Source organism: Ictidomys tridecemlineatus, chromosome 9 (genome assembly GCF_052094955.1).
Source record: "Ictidomys tridecemlineatus isolate mIctTri1 chromosome 9, mIctTri1.hap1, whole genome shotgun sequence".
NCBI classification, from domain to species: domain Eukaryota; kingdom Metazoa; phylum Chordata; class Mammalia; order Rodentia; family Sciuridae; genus Ictidomys; species Ictidomys tridecemlineatus.
This window is the reverse complement of record NC_135485.1, coordinates 40,900,460-40,915,389: the sequence shown is the minus strand read 5'-3', so window position 1 is coordinate 40,915,389 and position 14,930 is coordinate 40,900,460. Positions and strand designations below refer to the sequence as shown.

The 14,930-nt window shown below is 37.5% G+C and overlaps 1 protein-coding gene across 7 annotated transcripts in view; it reads right to left on the bottom strand.

Moving 5' to 3' along the window:
- The window catches only part of Cep135 (centrosomal protein 135), a 68,168-nt gene extending 53,868 nt beyond the window's left edge, over nucleotides 1-14,300 (bottom strand). For 3 of the 7 annotated variants that reach the window (XM_078021313.1, XM_078021317.1, XM_078021318.1), the window contains exons 1-7: nucleotides 14,160-14,300; nucleotides 9,823-9,980; nucleotides 7,772-7,962; nucleotides 6,904-7,071; nucleotides 5,645-5,786; nucleotides 3,327-3,411; nucleotides 266-394 (exon numbers count right to left, since the gene is read on the bottom strand). In XM_078021313.1, the coding sequence (XP_077877439.1) occupies nucleotides 266-394; nucleotides 3,327-3,411; nucleotides 5,645-5,786; nucleotides 6,904-7,071; nucleotides 7,772-7,962; nucleotides 9,823-9,935 (828 nt within the window). In that variant the 5' untranslated portion in view covers nucleotides 9,936-9,980; nucleotides 14,160-14,300. Of the gene's footprint in view, nucleotides 1-265; nucleotides 395-3,326; nucleotides 3,412-5,644; nucleotides 5,787-6,903; nucleotides 7,072-7,771; nucleotides 7,963-9,822; nucleotides 9,981-10,085; nucleotides 10,226-11,361; nucleotides 13,606-13,741; nucleotides 13,880-14,159 lie in introns of those variants that run through there. The other 4 variants (XM_078021314.1, XM_040292393.2, XM_078021315.1 and 1 more) reach the window with 4 other exon arrangements.
- Nucleotides 14,301-14,930: the final 630 nt, after the last annotated feature.

Sequence of the window (14,930 nt, the reverse complement as noted above, 5' to 3'; positions counted from 1 at the left end):
CAAATTGAAAATCAGACTTTGCCTGAAGTTCATTTTTTAAAAAATGTTTAACATTATAGTATATCTTAATTCCTACATCATTAAATAGTCCATAACAAGGTTTTTCAATAACTGCAATGTATTTCTTGATACTTTGGTTCTATCAATTTTTTTCCTACTGTAAATAATACTTTAGTGAACAACCTTATTACTTTTACAAACCCACAGACCATTAAAAACACTTAGAATTTCATATACTTACTGAAATGATCATAAGAGCCATTACCTGAATATTTAAATGAGCAATAAGCTTTTCATTGGTTTTATTTCTATTCTCCAGAGATAGGACATCAGGGGAGCGACCACCATCCAAAGTACCTGACAGTCTTTCTATTTCTCGTTCTCTTAGCTCAATCTGAAGACAGAAAGTCATACCATCATTTTTAAAAATCTAACTGTGGACCATGTGAAAATTTTAAATTGCATATTTTGCTCTTATCATATTTCAATTAGACAGCACTGTTCTAGAGCTACTGATGATTTTTCTTACTTATTCTATTCTGGTTACAGCTTAGGCAGCTCTTTGAAACACCTAAATTTCTAAAGTTCATGCGAACATTTATTAGGACATGTTCAACAATGCATATGAAATAAATATTCATATCTGTAACCACACATAAAATGCACACATGTAGAGCAAAAATAAGTAGAAAATGCCAATATAGTCAGGTGCAGTGACATACGCCCATAACTTCAGTGAGTTGGGAAGCTGAGGCAGGAGACTCACAAGTCTGAGGACAGTCTTAACACCTTAGTAAGATCCTGTCTATAAAAAATGAAAAGAGCTGGGGGTGTAGTGTAGCTCAGTGTTAGAGCACCTCTGGGTTCAATAGAAAGAGAAAGAGAGAGAGAGAGAGAAAAAGGAAGGAAGGAAGGGCCAACATAATTTTCACAATTATTTTCATTGATTAGATTCTTCCTAATTAATTTTTGGATTTTTCCACCTCCTCTAAGATTAATCAATGTTCATATAAAAAGAAACTTGGTAACGGATTATATTCATGTTCAAATACAAGAACTGAGATCAGTGCCCGTAGAATAAATGTAGTATGAATGAATGGAATAAATGTGAAATAAATGAATGAAAAAACACTCAGAATACTGAGTTGCTCTGAATCTCAGTATTTAAAAGGACAATAAACAAGGGTGAATTTCATTTCTATTATTCAGAAAACATAGACATAATAAAAACATGACTACTATTAACCATGAATTGTCACTAATTCACCGGCCAAAATTTGGAAAAAATACACATACTTCCAAGCTTTGGTTTTATTTTCAAAAGAAAAATAAAAACAAAATATTCAACATTTAATTCAATAAATAATTATTGAGCACAGAACTAGGCAAGTAAAGATATATGAAACATGGTCTCTGATTTTCAGGAACACATAGCTTTATAGGGAAAACCAGCAAGTAAACCAATATAGCTATATAGCACAGCAATGAATGAATAAACAGGTATATAACACCAAAGTAATTAAGGGAATTAAGTAATTTATTCTGCAATGGTTACTTTATTAGGGAAATTAGCAAAGACCTTATCAAATAAATATGTCCGAAGGTTATAAATAATGTTATAAAGAAAAGATGAGTGTTCCACACAATAAAATAAAAGCATAAAACAATATGGTATTTTTGAGGTAAGAAAATGGCTCAGTATGATTGGATTATAATCTACAGTGGAACTTGTGGCTGGAGATGAGTCCAAAGAATTAAACTTTAACAGAAAGAATAACCCCCTACTGTCTTTTTTTTTTTTTGGTACTGGGGATTGAACCCAGGGACACTATACCACAGTGAGCTATAAACCCACCCCCTTTTATTTATTTTTAATTTTGAAACATGGTCTTGCTAAATTACCCAGGTAGCCTTGATCTTGCAATACTCCTGCCTCAGTCTCCTGAGCAGCTGAGGTTACAGGAATGCACTACCACTCACAGATATACCTATTAAGTCTTTCAAAAGCTGGAATACAAATATTGCTAATTTTACATAAGTCCTGTGCATTACCTGATTGTGCCACCGGTGCTCCAATATTGCTAATTTTAGAGGTAAAAAATAGGAGGTTAAGACAAGCTGATATCTCAAGGAGGGCAGTATCGTAAATTTGGGAAAGAGCTCCAGAACAGCAAAATGGGTGCAGAAGACTGAACCCAGGGACTTAGACATGCTAAGTATGCATTCTACAACTGAGTTACACCTCTTGCCCCACAAAATTTGAAATGTGTGCTGAGTAAAACAAAATACACTCAAGCAAAAAGAATAGTAATAACTAATAACATATTGGCTCAACTAAGATCAATAACTATAATAAATGGTGGTTTTAATTAGAATGATCAAGCAATTTTCTCTGACCACCTCAGTCACCTCACAGAGATGTTATAGACTGCCCTGTTTATGTTCATAAAGTACCTGAATAAAAATGTGATGAAAGTGTGATGTGAACTAAAAAATAAACAATATTCAACTCATGTGCACATTTGATATTTTTAACATCTCTTCATAAAATAAAGATCTTTTGTTAATGGTAGCATGATTTCCTTTAACTATTTTTATCCAAGTAATCTTCAAAGTACTTTACAAACTTAATAGTTACACCAAAATATAAGTTACATCTATAATTGTATGTATAAATCGCTCTACTCCACAACTGCAGCTATTGCAGAAAATGAAAAACCTGTTATCCAAATTTAAACTTCAGGAAGAATATTAAGAAAGCTAACTTGTAATTTGGCCAAAGGATCAATAGACATAAAGTGACAAAGCTTGACATGGTTATGATTTAACTTTGCATCTATTCATTCCTCTGCTTCTTGAGTAAACTGCTTTATGAAGTACTAATGCTTGTAGAGAAAACACAAAAAATGAAGGAATACAGAAGAGTTATCTCTAAAGAGATTTACTTTCAAAATGACTATCTGTGAGAAGTAAAAAATCATAAAAATGCAATTATCAAACACAGTGCACTTCAATAAAATCCCTCCTGATGGAGGAAGTACTGTGATTATAAAATTCTACTTGAGGAGACAGATGTTTCACCTAAAAGAAACAAACCAAATCAAAATAAAAGATGATTATTCACCTCAATGAATAACAAGGAAATGGACCAGGTGCTTTAAAGCCATCTAAGTCATTTCAGCTATTAACTCTATTAAAACAAACTAATGGAAAAGATAAAGACTATATAAAAATTCAGTATCAGTAACATCAAATATAACTGAATTCTAGTTATGATCACAGCATATTCATTTCAGTCCCAAATATGTAAGTAATGAAAATCCTACCTGCTTGCTGTAATCTTTTATGCCATTTTCCATCATTGCTAACTTTTCTTGTAGATGGTGGACTTCCTGCTGAAGCTCTTGAATCCTGAAACATATTAGTAATGTCAATATACGTACACTTTTGTTAAGAAAAGACAAAATAACGAGATATGAAAACAGAGGGGGCTCTTTTAAAAAGTTCTGTACTCTGCTTCTCAGTGAGGGATAAAGTGCCAAAGGGTCCCAAAGTCTCAACATAATATAGCATATCATCTTTGAGGGTTTTGTAAGAATAGATTTTAAGAATCTGTAAATAACTGGAAATCTAGATATATTATGCAATAAAACTCCTCACTACTGCATTTTGATCCTTAGGACAACTATTTATTCTTAGATTCAGAAAACTAAGAGTCTGGTTCAAAATTCTCAACATCATTAATTGAGATAAGAGACTAAAATGTATTTTATGACCCTAACTGTGTATTGTCTAATGAACTGCTCTGCAATCTTGGGAGAAGGAAAATATTGAGAAAATTGCAATTTTACAAGTGACTATACAGCAAAATACCTATACTCTTTCTTATAAATTCTAACTGAATCAAGATTTTGTCCAACATACCTGAATGCTACAAATACCCAAATGTATTTATACTATCTCAACATGATATAACCAACTTTTGTATTGGAAAGAAAAAGATTGAAGTCAGGTCTGCTTTAAGAGAGATTTTCCATGAGATAGATTAAGTGAGGTTGGATATAGCCCCACCCTACACGCAAACTTTCTTACTAATCTAATTCAGGAGAAGATTGTGTATACAAATGCATACATACATACAAATGCATGAATGACTGGATACAAACAAAATGTATGTGTGCAAACTAAAGTGAACATGCCATCAAAGAGATTCATATCACTTATACAATCCAAATAATTCTTTAAATAATACTAACACATTGTCTGAGAAGTCTTAGATTACAACAGAAGAACAAAACACAAAGTATTTCACAGTTAAAGTAACTATGTATGCACAGTTGGGCAGGATGGCTCACGCTTGCAATTTCAGCTATTCAGGAAGTTGAAGCAGGAGGATTGCACATTCAAGGTGATCTTGGGTGACTTAGCAAGACCCTATCTCGAAATGAAATAAAAAGGGTTGGGAATATAACTCAAAAGCACAGCACTTGCCTAGCATGTGCAAGGTCTTGGATTTGACCCCAATATGGGGGGGTGGAGATGTGGAGGAGGGGGGTGGTGAGTACATAATATTATATGACAATAACCAAGTAAAGAGATCCTAATCAGTATCTCAACCAATGCTCTTTTCAAAATTATTATATTAAGATTAATAAACTAGAAAAACTTCCCCAAAAATCTCTGCATAAAATACAAAATAAAGTTATCTGCACTATTGCCATTAGTGTATCCCATAGTTTGAAATTTTTCTCCAGTTATCACCATAGTGTGAAGTTACCAGTGCTGTTTGCTTTCTCCTTTGAACCCCTTATAATTTTCTTAATAACATTTCATGCATTTCCTCTTGTCCCATCTCCACTACTGACTTCAAGCTTCTCAAAAGCAGTAGCAGTACTTTATTCGTCTGTACATCCTCAAAACACTTAACACAGTGCCTTGCCCAGAAGGCTTAATACATTTTTTAATGTTATTATGTTTTTTAGACCTTTATTTATTTATTTATTTATTTATTTAAATGTAGTTCTGAGGATCAAACGCAGTGATTCACACATGCTAAGCAAGTGTTCTACCACTGAGCTAAAATCCTAGCTCCACTTAATGCATTTCCAATTAAAAGAAATTTATATGATTCCACTTTAAAAGAATACAAACACAGAGCCAGAGAAATCCTAAGAATTTCAAATCCAGTCATAAATCTATCCAATTGGCATTTGATATAAATGTGAATAAAGATTCCCATAAAAGATAATTTGGAGATTAAACTAATGTGTAAGCAACTCTATTGAAATAGGTTCTTGTTAACACAAAATTATTTCAAAGCATGTATGGACAGAAACCCCAGATTCATGATCTATTTGAAATCAAAGTTCCAAAACAAGCAAAAACATTTTATTTTTATTCAGAAAGTATTCATTGAGTGCCTGTGCAAAGTTCTGTACTAGTTACAGGGAATACAACAGTTAACAAGACAAGTCTTCCTACCAAGAAACTTACAGTTAACCCAGTGATCAATAAAGCCAACAAAAAGTTATTATTATTATTGTTTTGGGTGCTGGGGATTGAATCCAGGGCTTTGCCCATGCTAAGCACTCATGCTACTATTAAGCTTCACCCTCAGCCCCCAACAGAGAATAATTTAATGCACCTATTATCAGCCACTTCCAGGAGGTCTGCAATGTAAGGGTCATCTGGCTGTGGAACTGGATAACCACTAACTTCAGAAGGAGGAACTGGTTCATCTATTTGCATACGCTGGCGCCTGAAAGCAATGCTTCTTTTCTTGCCACCTAAAAAATAAAACCCAAATGAATGTCTTAAAAATTAAAGGGAAACAAAATAAAACACCATCTAAGAATTAAATACTTCAACTGGGCATGGTGGTGCACACCTGTAATCCTAGCAGCTCAGGAGGCTGAGGCAGGAGCATTTCGAGTTCAAAGCCAGCCTTAGCAACAAAGGTGATAAGCAACTCAGTGAGACCCTGTCTCTAAATAAAATACAAAAAAGGGTTGGGGATGTGGCTCAGTGGTTGAGCGCCCCCAAGTTCAATCCCTGGCACACCTCACCCCATTAAATATTCCAGGATAGCTTCTGTTATAAAGTTTATCTAATTCTTATTACCTTTGTGTTGTTGTTGTTAATAGAAATTGAACCCAGAAGCCCTCTACCACTGGACTATATCCCCAGACCCTTTTATTCCTCTTCATTTTTTGAGACAAGGTCTCACTAAATTGCTGTGGCTGGCCTCCAATTTGGAATCCTGTCTCAGTCTCTCAAGTCAACAGGATTACAGGCATTTGCTACCATGCCAGGCTCACATTACATATTGATCAAATGTTTTATGCCTTATATGTGAACACCCATCCTGCTCTTTAAACAATGTATTCCTAAAACCTCAGCAAGACATGGATGTAAAACTAATTTTATATGCCTGCATGTTTGGCATATACACCCAGATTTAATTTATTCCTCAGCCAGATGGGGATTAGCCTTTGGCAAAATTTAAAACTCAGTGTGTCCTGTAGTGTTTGCTATTATGAAATCAAGAAATCATCAGGAATAGAAAACTGCCATATGAGGGGCTTAAGACAGTGAGAACTAAGATACACATACTGATTAAGTAATGTCAAAAGAGCAGGTAACAGAATTTTTAAACAGAAAAATTAGAATATGATGGGATATCACCTATAACATAAAGTCATGCTATAACCTGAATTAGTAGAAAATATTTTCAAAATTATTAACAGATAGATCCATCTTGTCTCGGTCTAAAGCACATGAATAATTTACTTTTTAAGCATTTGGCCCAGATCAGAACTGATTCTCATGAAGATCAAACATAAACCACACTTTTGTCTTCATTAGAATTCTAACAAATTTTGTTTGGGGAAGGAATAAGCTTACCTGGAGTTTGTACTACAGCATGCAAATTCTTTTCTTGAAGTTGCTGAATTTTTTCATTCTTAGCTTTGCTTTCTTTCTCCAAAAGTCTGAGTTTATGAACATATTGGTTATTTAGAAATTTCAGATCAGCGGTTTCACGTGCACACTTTTTCAAAGTAGTTTTCAATTCTTAAAATGAAAAAGATTCAAAGACTATTTTAAAGATCAAAAAATCCACTGTCCTTCCATTTCATAAGACACAAAAAGTCAAATCAATTTAAAAAGCTTCACCCAAGTCTTGTAAAATTTTGTAGCCTATCACTCTTTCTACCATTGAATAAAACAAATAACTCACTAAACACAAAAAGAAATTATACTTTTCTACTGCTGAAGATGCCTAATGTATACAATGGTTTTTGACCTACTAAATTGGGTAAGAAGCAAAAAACTATTAATTCATGCCCGGTATTAGGACTTTCTACCAAATGTAAGAATTATAATAAGATATCCATATAATTATATTCTGCCTAGTACCTTTAAATCATCCTGTTCTATCTACTTCCCAGATCAAAAACTACTAGACAGAGCAATCCATGGTTTTCACCTTACTTTATTATAAAAAGGGAAAAACAAAAATTGTTTCAAGAGCATGTCCTCATTTCTAGCATTTTAATTCTAAAACTATAATCCACATATAATACAGCTATAAATACACATTTATTTTCCTTCTCAGGAACTCTTCAATATACCCTATTGTATTTAAGGAGTTGTTAGTAAGACTACTCTCTTTTCTAACCAACCAGTTTTAAAATTAGAGTTTAGCCTTTTCAACACATAAAACTGAAAGGGCAAAACCATTATTTTAAAACATTACCAAATTTTCACTTACCTTTAATGTGTTGGTCTGAGTACTCTCTCTGTTTCATTAATTCCAGGTATAATTCATTATTTTCCCTACTCAATCTTGCATTTTCAAGTTTATAGGGTTCCAATACAAAATCAAAATTGGCACTTTCCTTTTCAGCTTTCACAGTAGATAATTTTGATTGTCGAAGGCTTTCTGTTGTATGAACTAAGTCACTAAAATTAAGGAACAGAACTCATAAATACAAGAAACATTTCATTAATCTTCTAATAACCTGAAATACATTTCTAAAAAGGCTTGAATGTATGTATATCTTAATGTTAAATTATATCAAACTTCAAAAAAGAAGCTGAGCATAGAGGATGTGTCTATAATCCTAGCAACTTTGGGACAATTTAGCAAGACCCTGTCTTAAAATATTTTCCTTAAAAAGTGCTGGGTATGTAGCTCAGTGGTAGAGAGCTTAAATGCAAACCCCTTTCAATATCTCAAAAAAATGGATTAATTAATTTAAAAAGTAGAAAAGAACACTCAAAATTTCTCAAAATAAGATTATTATAAGTTATGAAATATATACACATTGAATCATCTTTGAATCTCCCCTCTTGCTTATCTCCTCCAAGTCTGTGGAATCTGTGATTTGTTTTCACTGAGCAAGTATTTATTGATTGTTTGCTATCTGTTAAACACCAGGAACACAACAAATAAGAATTAGTTCCTTATTTCTGAGAACTCTCAGACCAGCGGAAAATCCACCCAGTAAATATTTATTGAGGAAGAAACATAAAAAAGTCCTTACACCTGTGAAGCTTTTATTCTACAGAGTCTGTCAAAAAGACATACTAGTATATTACAAACTCAACAAATATTTTGGTGCCTATATGTTCAATCTGATACAGGAGTGACAAAATCAGTCTTTGGTCTCATGAAAATGGCATTCTAAACGAAGGTAAAAACAAATTTGCAATAATGCACAGTTAAGATAACATGTAACCTAAGTAAAAGAGACCTATGGGAGGGCTGGGGTTGTGGCTTGGTGGTAGAACACTCGCCTAGCACACGAGGCACTGGGATTGATCCTCAGCACCACATAAAAATGAAATTAAGATATTGTGTCTACCTATAAATATTAAAAAAACAAGGAGACCTTTGGGATACTAAAACTTAAAAGCTAAGCAGGCACAGGGCAAGGAACAGAGAGGAGAAAAGATGTTCCTAGGCAGATGAACAGTATACAGAGACACCAAGGGTAAGAGATTAAGTTTGGGGAGTTTCAAGTGATTCAACACAGGGAGACGAAGTTGTGGAAAAAGCAGGGATTAGATCATGAAAGGTTGGGAGGTCATGTGAAAGGCCACAAAATATCTTTAATCCATTCTTTTCACCATCATTATTGGTAGTCCTACTATAAAATCCTTCCCTGTTCCAGTCCAAAACCATTCTAATATAGCTCTTGTAGAAAGGGCGGGGGGGGGGGGGGGATCCTTTCAATGAAGATAAGAACCTTTCAGTTAAGGTAAGATGTAATAGTAATGACCACATATTAGAGAACATAATAACAACTTATTAGAGTCTTAATTAAAATAATAGTAATTAAAGATCAGTGAAGTAGACATAGAACTTAAGAAAGAGAAAGTTAGGCTAGGAATATAGCTTGCTTAGCACTTGTAGAGGCTCTGGATTCAGTCCCAGCACTGAAAAGGACAAGACAGAGAGAGAGAAGGAAAGAAAGGGAAGTATCTCCAAGAATATAAAAAACTATTCACAAAAAAAAAAAATCCTCAGTAATATCACTCTCAACAGTAATAGGATGAGTGGTGACCCCTACACTTTGCAGTGTGGAGGCCCTGCACTGAGAACAGACAAATTAGGACATAAGGAAGAACAGATGATTTAAGCACTTTTCAAAAAGTCTTTGCTGGGTGCAATGGCACACGCCTATTACCCCAGCAGCTGGGGTGGCTAAGGCAGGAGATCTCAAGCTCAAAGCAAGCCTCAGCAACTTGGCAGGACCCTAAGTAACTTAGAAGTAGATTCAGGATCACATATGCTTAGAACTGTATTTTTATCTTTACCTGAAAAGTTTTTCCACCAATGGTAAACACTCCAATGTCAGAGTCTGGCGGTATCCCAACTGATCCAATCTTTTTCTAATATTAATATACTTTCTTTCTGCAGTTGTAGTCATCTTGTCTTCCAAAACCAGTTTTATTCACTTCTAAAAGTTAAAGTTCTAAAAACAAAAGAATGAAATGTCATTATACTGTTACAGCTACTGTTGTCATTTCACAATAAGATTCAATCTGGCATGACAGTGCATGCCTATAACCCTCGTTACTTCGGAGGTTGGGCCAGAAGGATTGAAAATTCCAGGCCAGACTCCACAGTTTAGGGAGACTCCATCCAAAAAGTAAAACAGCTGAGAGACAGTTCAGTGGTAGAGTGCTGCCCAGCATGCCCAGGGTTCAATTCCGAGTACTGCAGGAAGAAAAGGAAAAAGAAAAGAAAAAGCTGAGAACAGTGGCACCCATCTAGAATCCCAGAGACTCAATCCCAGTGACTGGGAAGGCTGAGGCAGGAAGATTTCAAGTTCAAGGCAAGGTGAGCAACTTAGGGAGACCATGTTTCAAATAAAAAGGGGTTGGGATGTAGCTCAGTGGTAGAGTGCTCCTGAGTTCAATGCAACAACAAAATTTAATATGAAACAATTATTTTTTGTTTCTCTTCAGATAGGCAGTCTTCTGGAATATTCAGATTGACTTAAATTCAACACATGATCTCATCCATGTAGCTGCATTAAAACATGAATCTCTCCATAAACATAAATATCAAAACTAAAACAATAAAGATTCTAAAAGAAAACAAAAAAAAATTTTTTTCAGAGCCTGAGGTAGGCAAAGAATTTTTAGAAGGGACTCTTAAGAGCACTAAACCAAAGAAAAATTTCATCAAAATTAAAAACATCTGGGGCTGGGGATGTGGCTCAAGCGGTATTTGCGCTCGCCAGGCATGCGTTCGGTCCGGGTTCGATCCTCAGCACCACATACAAACAAAGATGTTGTGTCTGCCGAAAACTAAAAAATAAATATTTAAAAAAATTCTCTCTCTCAAAAAAAAAATAGAAGCTTAATATTTAAAAAAAAATTAAAAACATCTGCTCATCAAAATATTCTATTAAGGAAAAAGGAAAACCAAAGAGCACTAGAAAATATTCACAATATCTGAGACATATATGGAATGTAAAATGAACTCTTATAACTCAACAATCAGATAAATAGCTCAGTAATACTAAAATTTCATTGTGCTAAAGATTTGAATGAGCACTTTGAAAAAGGTATCTAAAGAGGAATACCATATGAAAAGGTACTTAACATTAGTCATCAGGGAAATAAAAATTAAAAACATAATGAGGTTCAATTTTTTTTATTTTTTAGTTGTAGTTGGACACAATACCTTTATTTATTTATTTATTTTTATGTGATGCTGAGAATTGAACCCAGGGTGAGCACTCTCCCGCTAAGCCACAACCCCAGCCCATGAGGTGCAATTTTACCCATATTAGCAATAGCTAAAATTAAAAGAATGGATAATAAGCCAGGCACGGTGGCACCCACCTGTAATCCTAGCAGCTCAGGAGGCTGAGGCAGGAGTATCACAAGTTGAAAGCCAGCCTCAGCAACGGCAAGGTGCTAACTAACTCAGTGAGACCCTGTCTCTCTAAATAAAAATGGCTGGGGGTGTGGTTCAGCGGTCAAGTGCCCGAGTTCAATCCCAGTACCAAAAAAAAAAAAAAAGAATGGAGAATATCCAATGTTAGCAAAGATTTGAAGCAAGAAAAAGCCTCACACACTGCTGACAGGAGTAAAAAAATCACCTTGGAAAACAGCATGCCAGTTTCTTATAAAGGTATACTTCTAGCTATAACCAGGTAATTCTTCTCCTAGGTATTTACATTAAAAAAAAAAAAAAAGCAAACATCCACAAAGACTACAAGAAAATTGAAAAATGAATATAATAATAGTTTTATTTATAATAGCCCTAAACTGGAAAAACAGCTAAACATTCATCAACAGTTGAAGAAACAAACTATGATATCTTTATACAATGTAATATTTCTGTTTCAGGGATAAAATGAAGGAATTACTGATACACATCCACTACATGGATTCTCAAAAATACTGGAACTGAGCTGGACAAGATGGTGTATGCCTATAAACCCAGTGGTTTGGGAGGCTCTCAAATTCAAAGGGGGGTGGGGGCGGCGCTGGGGTTATATTATAGCTGAGTAGTAGAGCCTTGTCTAATATATGAGGCACTGGTTCAGTTCTCAGCACCACATAAAAATAAATAAAATAAAGGTCCATCAACAACAACAAAAAGCCAAGCCTCAACAACAGCGAGGTGCTAAGCAACTCAGTGAAACCCTGTCTCTAAATTAAAATATACAAAATAGGGCTGGGGATGTGGCTTAGTGGCCAAGTGCCCCTGATTTCAATCTCCCAGTAACCCCCCCTCCCCCCAAAAAAGTTTATTTTGAACAGAAAAAGCCAAATACATTAAGTCCAAAAACAGGTAAAATTAAACTATAGGGATAGAAATTTCAGCAGTTGCCCAGGGAGGTGACTGGAAAGATTAAGAACTTTCTCAGGTGATAAAAATACTGTTGAGTGGAGTAAGTGGTTACACAGGTGTATAGATTTATGGAAGCTTTTCAAATGTACAAGTAAGGGCTGGGTACACTGCACTTGGGTTCAATCCTCAGTGTGTGTATTGGGTGGCTGAGTATATAAATTTCATTTCAACTTTTCTTTATTTTTTGTACCAGGGATTGAACCACTAAGCCACATCCCCAGCCCTTGCAATGGTCTTGCTAAGTAAGTTAGGCCTCAACACTAAGTTGTTGAGGCTAGCTTTGAACTTGAGATCCTCCTGCCTCAGCTTCCTGGGATTTTAGGCGCATGCCACCACCTGGGCTCAATTTCTTCTTAATGACACACACATAAGTACCTCTGTACACGTTTTTATACTGGTCTTCTAATATATTTATGAATACATTCTTTACCAATCTGCCCTAAAATGGAGTTATCCAAAGTTCCTTTCTTTAGAAACTTGGCTTTTTTCTAAATTTTGCCAGCTAAATGTAGTCAAAATATTCACATTTCTAAACCAAACAAAAATTTTGTTTTCATCTATGTTGTTATTCACAATTTGTAAAATGTGGACACATGTGAATACATGTAAAATTTGATCCTCAAAACAATCCTGTGAGAAACAAACGCCCAATATTTGTCCTTCAAGATGAAGAAAGGTTCAAGAAAGTAACTGTTTCCCAAACCATGGGCCCACAGAGTAGGTAAACAGTCTCTGGATGCTAGGTCCCCTGAGTCCTTCTAGCACTTTGGTTTCTGTATTTTCAAATCCCTTCTAAATTACTACCTCTCCTTTGAAACTCCTTTCTATAAATCTCTCGTGGCACTTGCTAGCGTCATCTCTGAGAGTTTTGCAATGCACTTTCTAGGTTCCTTCCACAAAGAGAGACTTAACTGATTGATGCAGGAGGGTGTTTTCTGGAACATCCTGAACACATCAGAAATAAACCTGACAAACCCAGGCGGCTACCATACAAGCATTTCCCCCTTGTTAGCTACCAACTCTGGCTGCCCAGAAATAATTCCTCTTTACACCCTGCTTCGGGGAGAAGAATAAGAGGGAATGAGAATAAAACATATATATTTTAAAGATCATGCCCGAGGCCACAAGACAGATTCCCATCCTCCCCAAAAGGGCAAGGGCTGTGGTCATCCCATAGATCTCTCCTAAAAACACAAAGTTTCTAGCAAAACATCAAAGGGTGGCTTGGGGGACCCCACACGCAGACACGCCCAGAGCATCATCTGCTAACCCTGGAGGGTGGGGCTCCATATTTTTACACTTGTGTATGAAGAAACAATCCCGCCCAACAAAAGCGGCCACAGAACCCGTGCACCGAGGTACCTCGGAGTCCCCCGCTACTGAACTCGAGCGGAGACCGGGTGTTTTCCAAGGTGCAGGGCACCGGCGCTCGGGGGCGCTGTTTTCACCAACAGGATGTCGGCTTCCTACCCTGGGAGGGCTTTGTAATTTAAATCTACCCATCAACCAAGCCCGCCCGCACGGCCTACGCCGACGCCCCGCGGCGGGCTGGGTCAAGCTCCCGGCCGAGCTCGGGTTTGCAGCTTGGCGGTCCGGTGCGGACGGAAGCGAGCCGGTGGGACGGTGTCCGCGCCCCTCCCGCCCAACCCGGGCCCACGTCCTCCCAACCGCGCGGCCTCCGGCGGCGTCCAGGCCCGGCCCGCGGGGACGACCCGGAAGGCGACGACGAAGGCGCCGCCGCCGGCCCCGCCCGGCCCTCCGCCCCCGAGGTCCGCCTCACCCTCAGCTCCGGCCTCCGCGTCCTCCACCTGAGGCCGCATCTCCTTCTTCACTCGTCTCCCTCGCTGGCTCCTTCCGCTCGGGCCACCGGCTCCAGCGTTAGAGCAGTTTGAAAATGGCGCGGAGAGACGGTCGAGGCCCTCACGGAGGAAGCGCCACGGTTGCCCAGGTAACGGGAGCGGCGGGCGCGCGCGCCCGGTGGCGATGGCGGCGCTGGACCCCGGTGCCCGGAAACGCAACGGCCCGGACGGCGCGGGGCCACGGCGCCCCCTAGCGGACGGCGCCCGCGCAGAAACCAACCCCGACTTCCGCTGGGCCCGAGTTGACGTTCTCCGGTCTGCGGATTGGGCACCTGGGCACCGGGTGAAAAGGCACTCAGTCGTGGTCCCTGCACGGGATTATCCTTGCTCTGCGAAATGAACGCCTCCCCAGCAGAAATCACCATGTCTTCGCAACTTCGACTACCACCCTGTACAATTAATTGCCCAAACACATCCCCTTAAGACTGTGTGGACCCTCGGAATGGAATGCATCCACCCAAACATCACTGTCTGTCTCTTCCTACCGCCCCCTTCTGAGAATTCATTAAGCCAAGAATTTTATCCTTCCCTAGCACCTACCACAATAAACATTTGTAAGTGGAATTAAATTCAAATAAACTGCTTCAAGAGAACCTGCTCACAGACGGAAAACACGTGGGCAAATCCTAGAAGTCCATTTCCCTCTGAAAACTTTAGATGATCAGACAGGAGCTCCATTCTTTCTTGCTTAT